General features: G+C 61.6%; 2 protein-coding genes across 5 annotated transcripts; both read right to left on the bottom strand.

Annotated features, from left to right (window-relative positions):
* Positions 1 to 3,191: 3,191 nt before the first annotated feature.
* FAM174C (family with sequence similarity 174 member C) lies at positions 3,192 to 5,328 on the bottom strand. Of its 2 annotated transcripts, none has more exons than XM_057489609.1 (3): positions 5,033 to 5,328; positions 4,238 to 4,351; positions 3,192 to 3,470 (listed from the first exon to the last, which is right to left on the bottom strand). In XM_057489609.1, coding segments are annotated over exons 1-3 (384 nt in total). In that variant the 5' UTR covers positions 5,302 to 5,328; the 3' UTR covers positions 3,192 to 3,469. The 2 variants fall into 2 exon arrangements, with proteins under 2 accessions (XP_057345592.1, XP_036745819.2); XM_036889924.2 differs by having other exon boundaries at positions 3,192 to 3,568; positions 5,033 to 5,325.
* Positions 5,329 to 5,954: 626 nt separating this feature from the next.
* Positions 5,955 to 10,770, bottom strand: CIRBP (cold inducible RNA binding protein). Of its 3 annotated transcripts, XM_036889900.2 has the most exons (8): positions 10,625 to 10,770; positions 9,450 to 9,558; positions 9,260 to 9,366; positions 9,035 to 9,173; positions 8,860 to 8,941; positions 8,700 to 8,770; positions 6,232 to 6,361; positions 5,955 to 6,084 (listed from the first exon to the last, which is right to left on the bottom strand). In XM_036889900.2, the coding sequence occupies exons 2-7, from the start codon at positions 9,550 to 9,552 to the stop codon at positions 6,357 to 6,359; spliced, it is 507 nt and encodes a 168-aa protein (XP_036745795.1). In that variant the 5' UTR covers positions 9,553 to 9,558; positions 10,625 to 10,770; the 3' UTR covers positions 5,955 to 6,084; positions 6,232 to 6,356. The 3 variants fall into 3 exon arrangements, with proteins under 3 accessions (XP_036745795.1, XP_036745793.1, XP_036745792.1); XM_036889898.2 differs by lacking the exons at positions 5,955 to 6,084; positions 6,232 to 6,361 and adding an exon at positions 7,540 to 8,314; XM_036889897.2 differs by lacking the exons at positions 5,955 to 6,084; positions 6,232 to 6,361 and having other exon boundaries at positions 8,321 to 8,770.
* Between the last annotated feature and the right edge of the window lie 6,857 nt (positions 10,771 to 17,627).

Raw genomic sequence — 17,627 nt, 5'->3', positions numbered from 1 at the left:
CCATCCCATTACCCACAGCCGGCTGCTTGTCACCCACTACGCCAGCCCGCAGGGCGAGTCCCCAGACTGGGGAATGAGCGTCCAGCGCCCTTGTCTTCAAAGGCCACAGTGCCTCGGAGGAAGCTAAAAATATGCAGGGAGAAATTTCTCATTACAGAATAAATTGGACCAAATCCATTGCCTGCTCCACCTCTAGTGGTTTTCAGAAGCCCCACTCAGCCAGGTGGGGATCCAGTGGGGGGAAGGGGTCTCTGGGGAGGGTGGGGCCTTTAGTAGGCTGGCAGCTCCACTGACCCTGCTCAGACTGGAGCCTGCAGCCACAGGAGTGGGCACAGGAGACAGCACGAGCCTGGCTGGCACCTGGCAGGGGGTGGGGTCAAGGAGAGTCCCAGGACAGCAGGTTGTCCTCATTGCAAATAACAGCATATTCCTTTCTATTGCTGGTAAATTAAAATTCCCTCCCCCAAGGTCAGTGTCCAGCCAGGCCCTTGACATCTCAGCCTGGGCCTGCAACCCCAACACACCCTCTCCCTCTTTGCCTTCTCCCCTCCTTCCCTCCCGCTTCCCACCTTCCTGCCACCCTCCCAGCCCTAGGGCCTGGACACAGACCCCAACCTCCCACTGCAACCACTCACCGCTGTCCAAAAACATTCCAGACTAGGGCTATCCAATATGGGTGCTGCCTCCCCTTGGCTACTGGACACATGAACATGGCCAGGACGAGGAACAAGACTTTTAATTCCACTTACCTATGATTAATTCAAATGTAAAATAGCCACGTAGCTGCCGTACTGGGCAGCCCAGCTCTGGGCACTGGATGGCAACCCCTACACAGGACCAGGACACTTGAGGGCTGGGTTAACAGGGGTGGTGACTCAGACCCCAAGGAGGATGAGATGGGGTGCCCAGTGGCTGAGGCACAGCACAGTGGCCCCACCTGCCAATCCCAGGTGAGCACCCACATCAGAACCAGCCAGAACCCCAACTCCCAGGAAAAATGCCTCACCTCCACCACTCCGCTGGTGGCAACCAGGCCACGAGCCGCCACTATAATGAGCCCAAGGTGTCCAGCTTCACCACCTCTCTCACCTGTCCCTGTTTCCCTGGTGGAGAACTGAGGCCTGCAGCCAGGACCCTGCATCCCAGCCAGCCGCTCAGACCTGGAGACACCTACTTGGTTTGCTGGGTCAGATGGGCACATGGAGGAGAGGCCTCCAAGGGGGCCTGGCTATGGTCTGTGCACCCCCACCTGGCAAAGGTCAGGCAGGCAACACCCACGTGTATGCATGTGTGTGCTTGTCACGTCCATCCTGCATGTGTGGCAGTCCGTGTCGCATGTCCCTGTACCTGCTTGTGAGTGCATGAAGGGGAGAAAGGTGCTGGCAGGCACACCTACACTGGTGAGTATGCACACGTGGGCCTACGAGCAGCTGGCCCTGGGCCTTGCATCTCACGCTGACAGGCCCTCTCTCGGCTTTTAGCCACCGAGAACTTCCTGCTAATAGTGCATTAACCTTGGCGGGAGCTGCCAATTACTCAACACTAATGCCGGGGGCGTGTTGGGGGGAGATGCTGATGGGCGCTGACAGGCACAGGGTCTGGGCGCCCAGACAGGAGTGTGCAGAAGGCTGCAGGGCTGGGGCGGGCACGCGGTGTGCTCTCAGCTCCGGATGGCAGAGCGCAGGGTCTCTCCTGACCTCATTACAGTAATTAATGTGTCTTTTGAAGCTGGAGAAAGTGCTCAGAGCTGTGGGAAAGGGGAGCAGATCACAGGGTGGGAGGGTGCAGGGACGGTGCCTGAACGCCTGTTAAAAGCATGTCCCAGTGGGTCAGACTCAGAGACGAAGAGACAGGCAGAAACAGAGGGAGACCAGGTGAGAGGTGGTGCAGATGGAGGGGGCCATAAACAGGGAGGCAGAGGGTAGGGGGACACTCAGACTTGGAGAGAGGGTCACAGAGACAAAGAGAGGCTGGTGGGGGGAGTGTGGCAGGAGCAGAGCCCAAGGGGCAGGGGCTGCCATCGCCAGGCCTCCAGGGGCCTTCTTCAACCTTCCCTGGAAGACACACTGGCACCCCAGTGCCAGACCCTCCAAAAGAATGGAGGAAGTCAGGGAGGACTTCTTGGAGGCAGCAGCTGGGCACTATAGGGGGAGGGGAGTGTCAGCCAATTAGGGAGTGGTAACAGACATCCCAAAAAGGCCAACTGGGGACCGAGGAAGAGAGGTGACCAGCTGGCTGTGGCGGAGACAGCTTCTTGCACCCTGGCAGTCACCTGGTAGGGAGGGGAACCTGCCCCAGGGGCCAAAAGGTCCCAAGAAGCAGTGGACTTGGCCCATCCACGATGGATGTGGAAACAAGTTGGGGCTCAGGGAGGTGTGGGAAACAGCCCCCAACTAGACCTGTGCAAGGGTTTGGCTGGTGAAGAGTCCCCAGCCACACCTGGGGCCCGCGTGCGTGCAGAGGGTGGGCGGCGCAAGGCTGCCACCTAGTGGCGGCCCTTCCTGTTGACACACTGTGGTGGCTCGGGCCAGAAGCCTGCCTGGGGTGAGGAACCCCAGGCTTCAGGAGGCCACAAGCCAGACCCCGCCCTGACTCTCCAGAACCAAACTTACTGGGGGCAGGGGACAAACCACAGCTGGAATTGCCCAGAAACGGCACCTTGCTGGGAAAATAAGGCCCAGGAGGAACCATCAAACCTCTCACCTGGGATGGGGGTCAGGTGCCTGGGACTGGGCTATATTGTCCCCATGGGGCTGAGGTGCCCCGACGGTGGTTCAGGTTCACTGGTGAGTCCACAGTAGGCTGAAAGGGGAGAGCACGGTGGGCACAGGGGTTCTCAAGCTGCAGGAAGCTCCAGTTCCTTTATAATAACCCGCCACAAAGGTGCTTGTCGGGTGAAGTGGGGACCCCAGAAAGTTTCCCTTGAGGAGACCCAGGCTGAAGGCAACACCCAGAAGGGAGCCCTTATCAGGCCTTGGGCAGCTGTCCAGGCAGATGACTGGCAGGCCTTTTTCAAGGCAAGTCTCCCTGTCTACCTTGTGGGACCTTCTGAGCCACTGTGGGCGAGGCCAGAGAAACCCACCTTGGTCATGGATAGGAGCACCGGGGTGGAACGGACCCCACCCGCCACCCCCTCTCCCTCCCCCGGGAGCCAGGATGCCGGTCTGGCTCAGTGTGGCGTTCAGTACCAATCACAGAGCCACTGCTGCCTTTATTATGCCCAGCCCAGTGCCAGTGGGAAGGCACTCTCAGACAAGGCCGTCAGCCCCCCACCCCCCAGGCCTCAGCTCAGGATGCTGTGTCCCTGTGAGGGAAGGCGACAGGAACAAATCACAGTCCAGACAGGGGGCCTCGGGGTCCACGTTCTCCCCATGTGGCACCGAGCATCCTGGGCTGGGCGGTCCTGTCTGGGTGGAGGGCCAAGGTGGCTTCACAGGCTGGGAAGGTCCCACACGAGCTCTCGGGGCCATCTGGCACAAGAAGCAGAGGGTGAGCAGGCACTGGGAGCAGCCCCATCTCTGTCCTTCCCCCGGGGCCACTGTAAACACAGCCTCTCTGGCCTGAGCATCTGAAACGTGAGGGTTGCGGGGTGAGAACCACAGTGCCTGCGGCTCACCCTCCAAGTGGTGAGCAGGGCCCTTTAGCCCGCCCAGCCCCTGCCCCCGAATCTACAGTCCACCTTCTGCAGACTGCAGGCCGAGCCGTTGTCTGCCTGGTGCGTAGGGGGTCCACCAGGAAAGGACGGTGGAAGAGATGTCCCTCGGGGGATGTGGAGTCACAAGCACCCCTAGTCTCACTCCTGTGCACCCCAAGGGGCATTCACTCCCTGCTCAAGCCACGTGGTGACCCCTGGGTCGCCTCAGTCCAGCATTCCCTTCTAGGCCCCCGATGCTCATACCTGGGCCAGACACAGAGACCATCCCCCCACCACACCCCCAGGCAGCCCTTATAGGTAATTCTTCCTTTCTGCGGTGCGTCTTGGCCTCGTGGTCAGGCCCACAGCAGGTACCCACTGGCTAAAGTGCTCACCCTGTAGCCCCTCCTAAGCAAATGGGAAACCAGGGCTGGTGGGGGGACACACCTTGCCCAGAGCCATAGGGGTTGCGACTGCAAAGCCAGGGCTCCAGGCCGGCCTCTCCACGTGTGCAGTGATGACCCTAATGACCTCCTGGGTCGGCCCACCGCACCCCCAAACCCCAAGACCGGCCCGCTGGAGGTGGGGGAAGGGCTGCGCTACCATCTCAGATTCCTCGTCTCAAACACTGTCCCCTCGTCGCTGTCCAGTGAGGCCATCTCTGCGGGGTCCTCGGTGTTGGCGAGGAGGCCGTATCTCCGCTGTGGCTTCTTCAACCTGCAAGCAGGCCCCGGCGGGCCCAGCAGCCGTCTCAGGGTACCTCCCCGGGGTAGGTGACACCCGCCCTGCCCCTCCCCACGCCCCCACCTCCCGTTGCAGCGGCCCTCGGCCTAAGCCCACGGCCCTCTGTGGAGCTTCCTGGTGTAGCTGCGCCTTCTACAGTGACCACCAGAACTGGCGCCTTTATGTCCTAACAGAGGGCGTAGAGGCCCCTGGGCCAGGACCCCTCAGGTGGACACCGCCATCCCACCCACTCCACCGGGGTCTCAGAAGGGGCTGGGGATTTGCCCCTCTGAGAACTGGGGGCCAAACCAGCAGCAGCCCCACGAAAGGGAGGACCTCTGCCACCGGAGGCCCCGGGGCGCCAGGCCGGATGCGGCCCACTGCGTGTAACCGAGGCCCCGGGGCAGCCCCGGCGCAGAGCCCCGCGGGTGGGCGGGAGAACTGGTCACGGCCCTGCCCGGCCGTCTTCTGACGCTTGCCGGACGGTGGAGTTGAGGGACAACTAGAACAAGGAGCTCTCACGCCGCCAGAGCCGGGGCCGGATCCCGGCGGCCAGCCACAGAGCACGCGAGCTGAGGGCCGTCACGTGGCAGCGCCCGCCCCGCCCCCCAGCACGTGAGGCGCGAGGCGCTCGCTAACTGGCCGCGCCAGGGCGGCGGTGTGCGCCTGACACACCTGAATGCCCGGATGAGGAAGTACAGCAGCGACAGGCCAACGAGGCCCATGAGTACGTAGAAGGAGCGCAGAAGCGGCGAGCCTGATGAGCCCGGCAGCCGCGAGTGCGTGCCATTGTGCGTTGTGCCCGGCTGGCTCCCGTTCGTCACGGCGGGCAGTGGCGAATGCGTGTCCTCCGAGGGGAGCAGTGGCGTGAGCGCTGCTGCCTCGGCTCCGTGCAGCAGAGCTAGCAGTAGTAGCAGCGGCAGCGGCAACACGCGCGGCCCCATAACCGGGCGGAAGCTTTGCCTGCCCCGCCTCCGTGGGCGGCTGCCACTCACCGCGCGGGGCCCTGCCAACCAGTAGCATACGGAGGTGGGGCCTAGTGCCCGGAAGCGCCCGGCCCTCGCCGCTACCTCGCTTCACCCCGGGTGTTTCCCACACTGCTCCGCGCCCCGCCGGCTGCGTTCGCACCCTGCCCCCACCGCCCCCAGTGCCAAGCCTCTTTCCCCATGGCCCGCAGCAAAGGGCCACGGCCACCAAGCGCGGTGTGCCGGAGGGGTGGGCCAGAAAGGCCAGACACGCAGTGGGCGGAGGACAAGGGGGTCAGGCCCCGCTGCAACCCTCTGGCGGCCTTGCGGTCTGGGCTCAGTACTGAGCAAGGCGGGCCCCTTGCCTTGAGAGCTGGGTCACCCAGCACCAGCAGTCAGGCCAGGTGCAGGCCCAACGGCACCGGGGTGTCCGTGCCAAGGCTTCAGGGTTCAGGGGCCCTGGGAGACCCAGTGCCCAGCGCCCCCTCCGACCCTGAGAAATGCCTGAGGGAACAATGAAGTGACCCGCTGGTTTTTCTTGTTCCAGGGCCCTTCTCTACTGGACTCCACCCCCAGCCCCCTCAGAGACTGCCCTCCATGGCCACTCCCCAAACCAGACTCAGGTTTCTGGGTGGACATAAGAGCCCTTTATTTAAATCAAGCTTCCACTCGTGCCACACACTATCCCTGGCTAGGAGCTACCACACACCGTCTTCTTGGAGCGACTTGAAGCCCAGCACCTCAACCTCGCCAATGAAGCACCTGTTGGGAAAGAGGGATGCTGTAGGAGGTACACACGCTGACCCTTCACACCCCCCCCACCCCGGGTCACAGTTGGGTGGGAGATCAATAAAGGGCCCAGTAGTGGGGCCAGAGGACTGTATGTCACCCACTCCAAGAAAAACTTACAGGTGACAGGCCGCACAAGACAGCTGTGCCTCTGGCTCTTGCTCCCAGGTGACGCTCCCCCTGGGATGGTGACCCCAGGTCATCGCTGCTCTCAGGCCAGCCTTCCAAGTGGCACCAGCTTCCTTTCAACCTGCCAAAGCAAAGGAGGGTTACCCCTGTAGTCCTAACCGCAACTCACAGCTGCTCCACCCTGCCTCCCCGAAACCATCCACAGCTCCTAGGAGGGTCTCAAGCTAGTCCTTGGGCCATCCTGGTGGAGGCCCCATCATGGCCAGCAGGCCCAGGGCAGTCCTGCACCTTCAGATGGGCCAGGCCATGTGCTGCCCTTAAGCACAGCCAGCTACCCACTTGGGATGGAGCTGCTTGGAGAAGGCGTGGGCTCTGGGAAATCTCAGGGTGGCAGCAGACATCAGAGAAAGTTAGTTAGGAGCCTGACTCCAGGAGGTCTGGAAAACACTGTCAATTGATGAACAAAATATCCAAAAGGCAGGGCACTCAGTGGTCTCCAATCCTGCTTATGGATCAAACCTACTCAGAAGCACGACTGCCCGGGCCGCTTGCCCAGCCACAGGCAGGGAGGGCAGATGGCCGGGGCCTGACTTTTAATTATAGCTTGACTTAAAAAGAAAAAAAAAAATGGAAAAGCAAAAACCAGTCGAAGGAGCACTCCCCAGGTACGTTACTTTACTCCAAATGAGCTCTCGACAAGAGGGGGGATGCGGACATGAGCAAAAGGAGTTACCTCGAATTACAGGGCTATTTCCACATATGAGCTAGCCAAGGGAGCAGCTCGCGTCTCAGAGGTTCTGTTGGGCGCACAACACTTCTGTCCTCCGAGGCTGCAGCTTCCATAGGCTAGCAGAGAACGCTCAGAACTCGTAAAGCAACAGCAGAGCTAGCTAGTGGTCCGTCAGCCTGTGGTCGCCCAGGGACACTACCTGCCACCACTCTGGCTGCCTCTCAACTAAGGCTGTCTGTCCTGTCAGCGTCACGTGCCCAGTGTCCACCGTCCCTGCTCGGCTGCCCGCCCCGCCGAGCCCTCTGCCTTCCACTGCCAGAAGCCTCCAGGCTGCCCTGAGGTCCAGGGCTGCCCGCTCCCGTCACCCACCTGCTCACCTAACTGGACCGGTGGCTGTCAGCTGTCACCAGGGGCCCGGCCAGCGTCAGTTTACTCTGCCCTCCTTGTCTAGCTCTCCGCAGGCCAGGCAGGATTTGCAGAACTACTCAAACTGCCCTCTGCTCAGGCCTGCTGCGTGAGCCCGCAGCAGGAGTGTGTTGTGTAATGAAAGGGAAATTGTCAGAGCAAGGTTCATTTCAGACGGTCTTTTAATCGGCTTCGTAAAGCCAAAAAAAACTGTGTACAAGAATTCCTTAACCACTTCAAATACAACATCAATGGGGTATGCAATACGTCTTCCAGTAAAAAAGGACAATATAAATAAACATTTTTAAGAACCTCTCAGGGTACGTCTGCAAGTCTACTGTGGGTCATACACAGCACAGAAGGGCCAGACAGGCTGGGCCCAGGGCAGCCAGGCGCCTGTGCTGTTGCCTGGGAAGGGTCCTACCACGCTACGCTCAGAAACGTTACACGAGTGGGAAAAAGCCACAGCTTGCTCAGCTTCCGACAAAGAGCGGATTCAGAGTCCGTTCGGTCTCAAAGGTAAGTTAAATCAGGGCACCCAACTTCACGGGGCCAACCCCACTAAAAAGGTAACAAAAATGGCAACACAACCAAAAACAAAATTGAAGCCCACACAACCCCCAACTAGTTTCTAAAAATCTTATGGCTCACGGTAAAACAAAAAAAGGAAAATCTGAAGTGCTTTTCAAAACGTTTTTAAAACCCTTAAAAACGTACAGCACTGCCTTAAAAATAAGTGTCTGATAATGAGGCCATCTGGGGGTCAGAAGCAGTCAGGCTGTGTTTGACAAGATCAGAACCGATAAGACTACAAAAGTGGGGTACAAGGAGGTGTGTTCACTACACATTAACGATTCAGCGAAGCTCCCAAAATCTTTAAATATACAGCCATTGGAAGGACGATCTTGAGCAGGAAGGATTTTTACTCGTTGTGTGTAGCTGAGAACAAGAAGCAGGTACAGTGTAAAGGCACTGAAGCACGCAACAAGATGCAGCATCCACTCCCGGGTCCAGACTGGAGGGCTCGGCCCTGTGGCCTCGGGAGCAACCAACCCCCCCAGAGCCAGGGCGGCTGGGCGGGGGGCCGCACATGCACTTTGCTGCCTGCCCGGCGGGCCCCTCGCTCTGCCTCTCCTTGGTCAATCTGACTGTGCCTTTACGATTTGTGTTAGAGAAGAGCTGCTGGCACTGAGACCCGAGGGCGGTCCGCCCCTTACGAGTAAGCACAGTAACAAGGTCTGCGTGCCACTTGCAGAGGGCGCCAAGGCTTACTGAGCTCCCACCGCAGGCCCCGGCAGCGTGGCGCCCTCGGAGCGGGGCTTACCGTAACTGTCGTAGCTGTCTCTGTAGGACCCGCCCGAGCTCCGGTCACCGTAGCCACCACCCTGACTCCGGCTGCAGGAAGGACACATGTGAGTGTTGGAAGGCCCCTCACCCCAGCCCTTTGGCCAATGCCCAGTCAGAGGCACCCCCCATACCCTCACCTGCTATAGTAATCTCTGGAACCTCCATAGCCTCCGCTCCTGGATTCGAACCGGCTCCCCCCGTAGCCTCGGTCCCCCCCTCCTGCAGACAAGGACAGCAAGAAGTGAATGCCAGCTCCTGCCAGCAGCGCCCCCACCACATTCCTGAGGGCCTCAGGCCAAGCACAGCACTCACCTCTAGAGAACCCACGGCCCCGGCCTCGGCCTCCTCGGAAGAAGCCCCGGCCCCCGGCAGAGCCACCTCGGTACCCACGGGATCGGTTGTCAGATGACTTGCCAGCCTGGTCAACTCGGATCTGTCGCCCATCCACAGACTAGAGAGAAGCGTGATACAGGTTAGCTCTGTGCCTCCTGACCCTGGTTCCGGATCCATCAGACCCTCAGGACAGCCACCACTCACCTTCCCATTCATGGCCATCATGGCATCTTTGGCATCATCGATGTTCTCAAAGGTGACAAACCCAAAGCCCCGCGATCGCTGGGTCTCCCTGTCTTTTACCACCACCACTGTGCAGGGAGAGAGATCCAGGAAGTCAGCACCCAGGCCTCCTAGAGGGGCCTGCTAAGCCGCCGCCCAGCAGCAGCCTCACCTTCAGAGATCTGTCCGTATTTTGAGAAGACCTGCTCCAGGGACTGCTCGTTGGTGTCAAAACTCAGCCCTCCAACGAAAAGCTTGCCTTCATCCGATGCCATGGCGGCCTACGGAAAAGACTGTTGAAATCCCTCCCTGGGATGCTCCCCAGCTTCACTGCCCGCCCGCCCACACCCTCCTATCTGTACAAACAACGGGCACTCGCTGAGAAAACACTGGAGTCAATCTTACTGCCCTTCAATCATCCCAAATCCACACCGAGGACTTCTAAATTCAAGCGAACCCATCACCCTTTTCCCGTGTTTGGCCCAGCTCCGAGCCCCGAGACTCCCTGAAGGCTGGGGCCACACCCCAAGCCTAGAACGCTCCTCCCTCCTCGGCCCTGTCCGGCTTCAGCCAGGCTGACGGCGGAGGGGCGACTGACGAAGGCGGCGGCTTCCACTGTCACCGGCTTAACTAGCCTCAGAAGCTCCCCTTTGCTAACAAGACACTAACTCCTAGCCTGACCATTGTGGTGCGGCGTGGCAAAGTGCTTGGTCCACTGTAGGGGGCCCCTGAGGGCTAGCTAGGAGCTGAGGGCGGATGGAGGCCAAGGCCTCTGGCCCGCGGGGATCCATTGCCGAGCCCAAGTAGCGGGTACTGAGTCAAACCGACCCCCTAACAGGCTGGGAGAGCTGTCGCCTAGAGGCTCCAGGGACACAGGCCTGAGAACGATGGAACCGCACGACTTCGATCCAAACTTGGGGTACGGGAGTGGACACCGGACTGCACTCCCTTGGAGCACCAACGGGAAACCTAAGCAGCGGGGCCCGGTCCCGCCACGTGGTCCCACCCCCCCAACCGCGCGCATGCGCCCCGAGGGCGCCCTGCGCCACTCCATCCGGGTACTCTGCACTCCCGCCATTTCGCTGAGCGCAATCTCGCGCTCGCGGCCGCCATTTTGCGGTGGCGCCCCGCTCGCAGCGGGCCTGGCCTGAGGCAAGGGAAGCCTTCCGGCCGCGGTTCAGCCCGGTCTCCCGCCGCCCCTCGCCGCCAGCGGAGCGGACTCCACCCAGGGCCCGCCCCGGCGCCGTCCCCGCCCAGGGGCGTGCCGCCACCGCCCCGTGTCGTCTGGCCGGCCGTAGGCCGCCTATCACCCCGGGCCCGCGGAGCCGGTACCGCCAGGGCCCTCACCACTGAGTCGGCCAGGTCCCTGACGAACGCGGGTAGACAGCACAGCACAACGACCCAAGCCTCCTAACGCGAGAGTGAAGGGGGCGCCCCGCACCCGGCCTTAAATACGCCGCCACCGGGACCCGCCCTTAATCCCGCCCCCGGCACTGCACCGGCCAATTAGAAGCCACGAGATCCGCCGCTGTGCCTCATATTCATGAGCTGGGGGCTGAACCTGTCTCTGCCCCGCCCACGCCGCGCGCGGGCGCCGAGCGCGGTGATTGACGGGGACGCGCACGGTCCGCAGTCCTCCGCCCTCGGCCAGGGGGCGTGGCTGGGGCGGGCGGGCGGGGCGGGGCTGACCCACTTCCGCGTGTCAGACCCCGGCCTGTAGCGTTGAACAAAGGGACGTCCGTCCGCTGCTGCCGGGGGTCGGAGCTTTGTGGGGACTCCTAGTAGCGCGTGGACCCCAACCTTCGCTGTGCTCCATCAATCGCCGATATAGCGACCCTACCCAAGTCCCCATACCCACCCGAACCGCAGCTCTTAGACACACCAACCTTACCTGAACCCCAACGTTGGATCTGATACACTTGCCAACCTGACCGACACAGCAGTGCTTCAGGGACGCCAGCGCTCCTGAATACAACGCTTCACATGGCCAGCCTCGAAGCCCACACAAATGCCAACACATAAGCAAACCCACTTACGTGGACCCCAATATTTGCCAAGATCCCATCTCCAACTACTTCGTAACTTTGGGGCATCCCAACTTCACCCAACCCAGTCTGCTGGCAAACTCTATCCCGCACCCACACCTAACTCCCAGCTCTGATTCCCCCACCTGGTGCTGCACATACACCTTAACACACCTGGCCAGGCACTTGGAGGCATCCCAGCTCTAGATGGCAGGATGACACCCCTGGGCTCCCCAGCCTCCAGTCTGCACTGCACCCCAACATTAAGCCTTAACTCCATCACATGCACCAGCTCCCAGCCAGCACACAGTTCTGCATACCCAGAACCCACTCACTGCCTTGTTGTGTGCCCTCCACCCTCTCTACCCGACCCCCTACCAGTTTTTCCTGTCTGAGGGTCCCAGGACCTCTGCTATCAGGAGAACCAACTTTGTAGTGATCCTCACTCCCAAGGCCGCTCCTTGGGAGACTCAAGACCGCTTTACTGGAGTGCTTCTTGTGGTCACCATTTGCCTCCCGCCCAGGTCTCACTCAGGCTGGGCCCTGGACCCCACCATGGGGTGGAAGAAAACTACTGTGGACCCCAACTGCCCAGACCAGAGGCCCAAGCTACAGCCCTGCTCTAGAGAGTCTTCAAGGGATAGATCCTCTGCAAAAGAACCTCATTTTGCTGCCCACCCCAGGCCTTAGACTTGCTCCCACCATTAGCTGGGTCCAGGTGATGCAGCAGGGGATGTGGGCAGGGACACTGTCTCCCGTGGCAAAATCCCTGGGACCCCCTCCTCGGCTCAGGAACCCTGCTCCCAGGCAGTAGCTCATGACTCATTGCCACCCCCTCTGCACCTCACCCCCCCACGCCACATTCCCCCCCCACAAGTCCCCGTCAGCAGGAGACTGCTGCTGCGTCAGCCACTCACGCAAGGCAGTTATTAAAAGGAGCAGAGCCATCAGCGCTCACCCTCCCGCCCCCACCCATGGGGGGCCTGGAGCCAGGCTTGCCCGGCCAGGTGCAATTCCCCTCCCCTTTCTGATCTGCTGCCCTAGCAAAGTCAGGTCGGCGGCTCCTTGCCCCTGCACAGGCAGGGGTCCCTGCAGTCACGGTGGCCCGGATCACTGCTCCACGCCAGTCCCCAAGCTTCTGTAGTGCTGAGTACTCCTCCTCCTGGTTTTGTGAAGCGCCCTCGCTCATTCATTCATTCGTTCCGCCAGCACACAGCTATTAAGCGTCTACTACGAGCCCATTATTGGGCTCCATGTGCACCCACGACTGTCCTGGGTTCCCATAACGCGGTGGACCCATACCTGTAAATACTGTCCACCAGGTGCGCCCGCAGCGGGCATTGTGTGGGGACTGTGTGCTTGCCGTCTCAGGTGTTAGCCACCTCCGTACCTGTGTTTCTGTGGTTACCTGCGTCTGCGTGTCCCTGTGACTCGGTGTGTAACCAGGACTATGTGTCCCTGTTGCGGGGGCTCTTAAGGGTCTGTGACCACCTTCATCCCTGCCGCGGCCGCTCGGTCACTCTCTCCCCACGAACACGAGGGGGCGCTGCGGCCTCGCTGTCACCCCGGGGGCTTCGGGTCCCGCCCCACCATGGGACAGCGCGCCCGGGCGTGGGAGGTGGTCCTGGGGCCGCCCCCGCGCTGGGGACCATAGCAGGGGAGGAGGTGGCTCAAAATAGCCGCGAGCTGGGGCGAGGCTGGTATTCGTGGCGGGACCAGTGGTGCTCGCCGCCTGCCCGGCGGGAACCGGGATTACGACGGAGGTCCCCGGGCGACCGCCGCCCCGCCTCTGTACGCCCCCTGCTACCCCACGGGCCCCGCCCCACCGCGCCGACGTAGCCATGGAGACGGGGTGGGGCCGCCTCGCTCCCGCACCGCCCCGCACCCTCCCCGCGGGCCGGACCGGTCCGCCGGACGCCGGTTCCTCCCCCGACCGGGGCTAATGACCGGGCGGGAGGCGGTAATGAGCGTCTGGGCCCCGGTCGGGCGTGGCCGGGATGAAAGGTGTGTGTGGGGACCAGGGGCCTCGTAATTAACGCCCCCTCCCGGCCTGCCTGGCGGGGGCGGGGACCTTGCACCTGGCGGCCACCCGGCGGGGGCGCGGAAGTGGAACCGTCCTGGCGGTGGCTCCAGCCCGCCCGCCTGGCCCTAATCCGCGGGGCCCAGAGCCAGGGTGGGGGAAGCGGAGTCTGGATATGTGCGCGTTGCCAGGTGTGGTGCACATGTGTGCCTGTGGGCAGGGCAGTCGTTGGGTACAGAGACGGAGAAGCAAGGATCCCTGGGGACGGTGCTTGTGTGGACACGAAAGTGGGGCTGTGTGCGTGTGCGCAGGGGTGTGGAAGTGTGTGCAAGTACCTGGAGACGTGCCTGCGTGCGCAAACATGGGAGCGTGTCTGCATAGTGGCCCACGTGCGAGAACCTGGGTGGTTTGAGGACCCCAAAGTGTTTGCAGAACCTGGCTATGGATGTGGAAACAGCCGTGGACAAGGCTGGCTGTGCGTGACTGTGGGGCTGGGACTCACAGAGCATATGTGCTCATGGCTGTAGCGTGATTCATGCCCCTGGGGTGGGCACGAGGGCTGTGTCTGCACCACCTGGGCCTCTTAGGGCAGAGAGCACCAGGAGGCCAGAAGCCGGGAGGAGGAGGAGTTAAAGTTAAGCAGCTCCTCCCGCCCCAGTTCCCACCTGCACAAGGAAGAGGAGAGAGGGACTTCTGAGGTCCCTAGGAGGGCCCTAGGTGGCAGCCAACGGTGAACACAGGAGATTCAGCTGCCTGCCACAAAGAGCAGCCAGACGGAGCTGTGCCCTGGCTTGTTTCCCTTCTGCTCCCAACATGGGGTCTCCACAGTGGAGGGGGGCATGCACTGCAGGGCAGGGGGGCACCTGGCCGAGTTCCCTGTGACTCACAGCCCAGGAATGTGGAGGCTGCCATCGTTCTACGCCTGCTCAGGCCCCCATCCCAGGAGGGCAAAGGCCAGGTAGAGCGTGGGGTGTGCTGGTGATTGTCATCCGCATCAACTGTGTACACTTAGTGTGGGCTGCAGGGCAGGCCCCAGGGCACACCCTGGAACACGCATGTTGTGTACTTGTGGCCCAACTGTGCTAGGATAGACTGTGGGAGCCCCATGCACTCAAGTCATACTCTATCCATATTCATGATGCTCCAAAGACACCTGGATGGTAACCCTTTCTACTGAGGGAAACTGAGGCATTGTCGGGGTGGCAGATGCACAGACAAGCTCACGCCAAGAACACACATTCATGCATATGGCATTATCAGGCATCTGTGAAATGCCAGAACTTGCCATGTCGACACCCCTGTGTGCCCATGAAAACACCAAGGTTTATGGGGGAGGGGGGTGGATGCATCTAACCCACTGGGTTTCTGAGGTCCACAACCCCAAACCCAGGGACAGAAGGTCACTTATTTGACCTTGGTCCCACACGCAGGCACAAAGAAAAGCAGAAGGACTCTTGCCTGGGTCTTGTGGCAGCTCCATGGCAATGCCAGAGTAGCACAAATGGATACTGCTGCCTCCCAGGCAGCTGCTGTCAGGGACTCAGGGCCTGCAGCGCCCAGTCCCCACTCTGGGCCTCAGTTGTCTCCTCTGAGAAGTGGGCACGGTGGCAGGGGTTCCCGGATCAGTACAGTGTAGGGTAGCCAGGGACGAGAGCAAGCCATGCAGGCACCGCTGGGCCTTCTTGGCCTTCTGATGCAACAGGACACCCACACTTGTGAGGAAGCACCCTCCCCCTGGCACGCTCTGCTCCGGTGGGCCTACAGCCATGCAGGCCTTGGTGGTGGGCGCGTGGGCAGTGTCTGCGGCTGGAGTGGCAGGGTGTGCTTGGTGGAGGGTGCTGCCTTGGGTGAGCACTGTGTCTCTGAGGCCCTGAGTACAGGCTGCCTGGTGTGACTTGATTTTGTGGTTTTCTTAAGGGAGGTCTTGGCCCAGGGTGAGTGGAATGTTGTTGTTTCGAGGGTCACACCATTGACTTGGGGTCGCAGTGGTGCCAAAGTGTGTGTTGGGACCAGTTTGGGGTGTGGGGGGGGCCGTGTTGCAGAGCCAGAGCCTGGCACCCAGCTGGGGTCAGTATCTACCCCTGTCAAGGGATATGCTGTGCTGAGTGTTGGGGGAGCTGTAAGGGGCCCTGTACGGGGTGTGCAGGTTCTCCCGGAGGCCTCTGGGTAGAGTCTGGGGTGGGGTTGTACGAAGCGCAGTTGTGGCCAGCTGCCTCAGCCCTCAGCCCGGCCTACATTCCAGAGGCGCTGGGGGGGAGGAGTGCCCTCCATGACCTCTGACCCAGCTTGAGCCCACCCCCTCCATCCTGGGCACGAAACGCAGTGGCAGCTGGCTCCAGGGAGGGGTGGCCAGGCGGGGGCGGAAGCTGGAATGTGTGCCGGGGGTGAGGGAGGGGGCAGAAGTGGGGGCGGGGCGGTGGGACCAGCCCCAGACGAGAATAGAGACGGCAGCCAGGCCCGGGGAAGGGAAAAGAAAGAGAAATCAAGCAAAGGGCACAGAGGGGCAGAGGCCCCTCGGGAGAGCAGGGCCCAGGTGACAGCGCCTGCCCCCATTCTCATCTAGGAGCTCACCTGACATGAGTGACACCAGAGGCTGCCTGTGAGGCAGCCTCCCAGGGCTGGGCAGCCCGTGGGTGGGGCTGGAGTCGACTCCTGGGTTGGGCCCAGCGCCCTTGACCACGGCTTGGTTAACTCCCATTCCCAAGGTCCCTGCAGAGGAGGGCTGCCCGCCAGGTCCGGTGCTGGCCCCAGTGGACCATGATCCCCCCGGATGGCTCCTGGACAAGTGCCTGTCTCCTCCCACAGTTCCCCCCAGGCCCCGGCTTCTGGCATTTCAAAACTCTGGAAGCAGCCCCAGTTACCCATTTGGCCACCCCCAGGGGCCTCTGCCCTCAAGCATAAAGTCTTGATCCCAGTGACCTTCTGCCCACTCTCTGGGGCCTCATCACCTCGGCAGCACTGCCCACCTGAACCCAAGCCTCCAGTCCACCACACCCTGGCAGCCACACCTGTCCACACTGCCAGCCCCAACCCTCGGTTCAGTCTTGCGCCCACCCTCTGCCCAGGCTGGGGCTAATCTTGGATTAGCAGTTTTGGCCCATATCCTCCCCAACTGGCAAAGCGCACCTCTGTTCACGCTGACCACTGCCTTCTGAGTGAACTCGTGGTCACCACGGTGTAGCCCACAGCCAGGAAGCAATGTGGAGTTCCTGGTGCCCTAACCTTTCCTCCCAGGGCTGGGACTCTCCTGCTCCTGGCCCAGAGGCTAGCCAGGTATTGGGTGCTCTTTCTCTTTCCCCTGTGGCTCCACCTCGCAGGAATTGGAGGCCACCTGCAAACAGAGCTCCATCGTTCCCGCTCTGCCCAGGCCCAGCCGTCTCGCTGCCTTCCAAATGTTGTGGCTTGCGCTCTCAACATCTGCTTCTGCTCCCTGGGGTCCCCAGCTTGCCGCAAGACACAGCCTTGGGGGACCACACCTTTCGGGTCCTTAAATGCGCTTTTTCCATCCACCTTTTATTTTTTATCCCCCAACCTGACTTCCCAGCCGCCTCCCCCAGATGCACACGCCTTCACCTCTCCGGGCATTTGCACACGCCGTGTCCCCTACGTGGGGCTCCTTTCCCTCTTCCCACACACGGCAAACTTCTATTTTGGCAAAGCTTCAGTCCAAGTGCCCTCTCCCCGCTCGCCCCCCTGAGCTCCCAGGGCCAGAGACTGCAGTGCTCCTACAACTCGGGGGTCACGCACACGGTGCTGTGGGGCAGGGGGTAGCAGGCAACGCCTGGGCTTGGAAAGAGGGGTGCCGGTGTGATGCCCCCGACTACGCCCCCTCTTCTGTCTCGGCGCGCCTCCGCCCCCAAGTTTGCAGAAGGGCCGCGGAGTTGGGGGGGGGCCGTACGCCTCCGCGCCGCACTTGCGCACTCGCCGCAGTCCCGTCTCCGAACGGCAGTTCCACACTCCCATTGGTGCTCGGAGGGGACCGAACGGCGCAGCCACCAATGAGGCGTCCTCATGTGTGGGCGGGGCCTGCACCTCCCGACTGGCGGACGGGGGCGGGCGGAGCGTCCTCTCCGTGGTGATGTCAGACTCATAGCCGCGCGTTGCCCTGGAAACCGCGTTTCCATCCCTGCGGGTTTCCGGGGGCTGCCCCCTCCCATTCATAGTTTTCTTCAATGGGGGAAGGGGAAGGTGCAGGGCTGACCCCGCCCCCAGCGCTCTCTGCGTCTCAGTTTACCTTTTCGTTCCCCCCCCCCGTCGACTCCAGCTCCCAGGTAGCCTGGGCTGCCACCCCTCCGGGCACTACTCC

Source organism: Manis pentadactyla, chromosome 12 (genome assembly GCF_030020395.1).
Source record: "Manis pentadactyla isolate mManPen7 chromosome 12, mManPen7.hap1, whole genome shotgun sequence".
In the NCBI taxonomy this organism is placed as follows: Eukaryota; Metazoa; Chordata; class Mammalia; order Pholidota; family Manidae; genus Manis; species Manis pentadactyla.
Note: the sequence above shows the minus strand (reverse complement) of the source record. Positions and strands in the feature narration are given on the sequence as shown.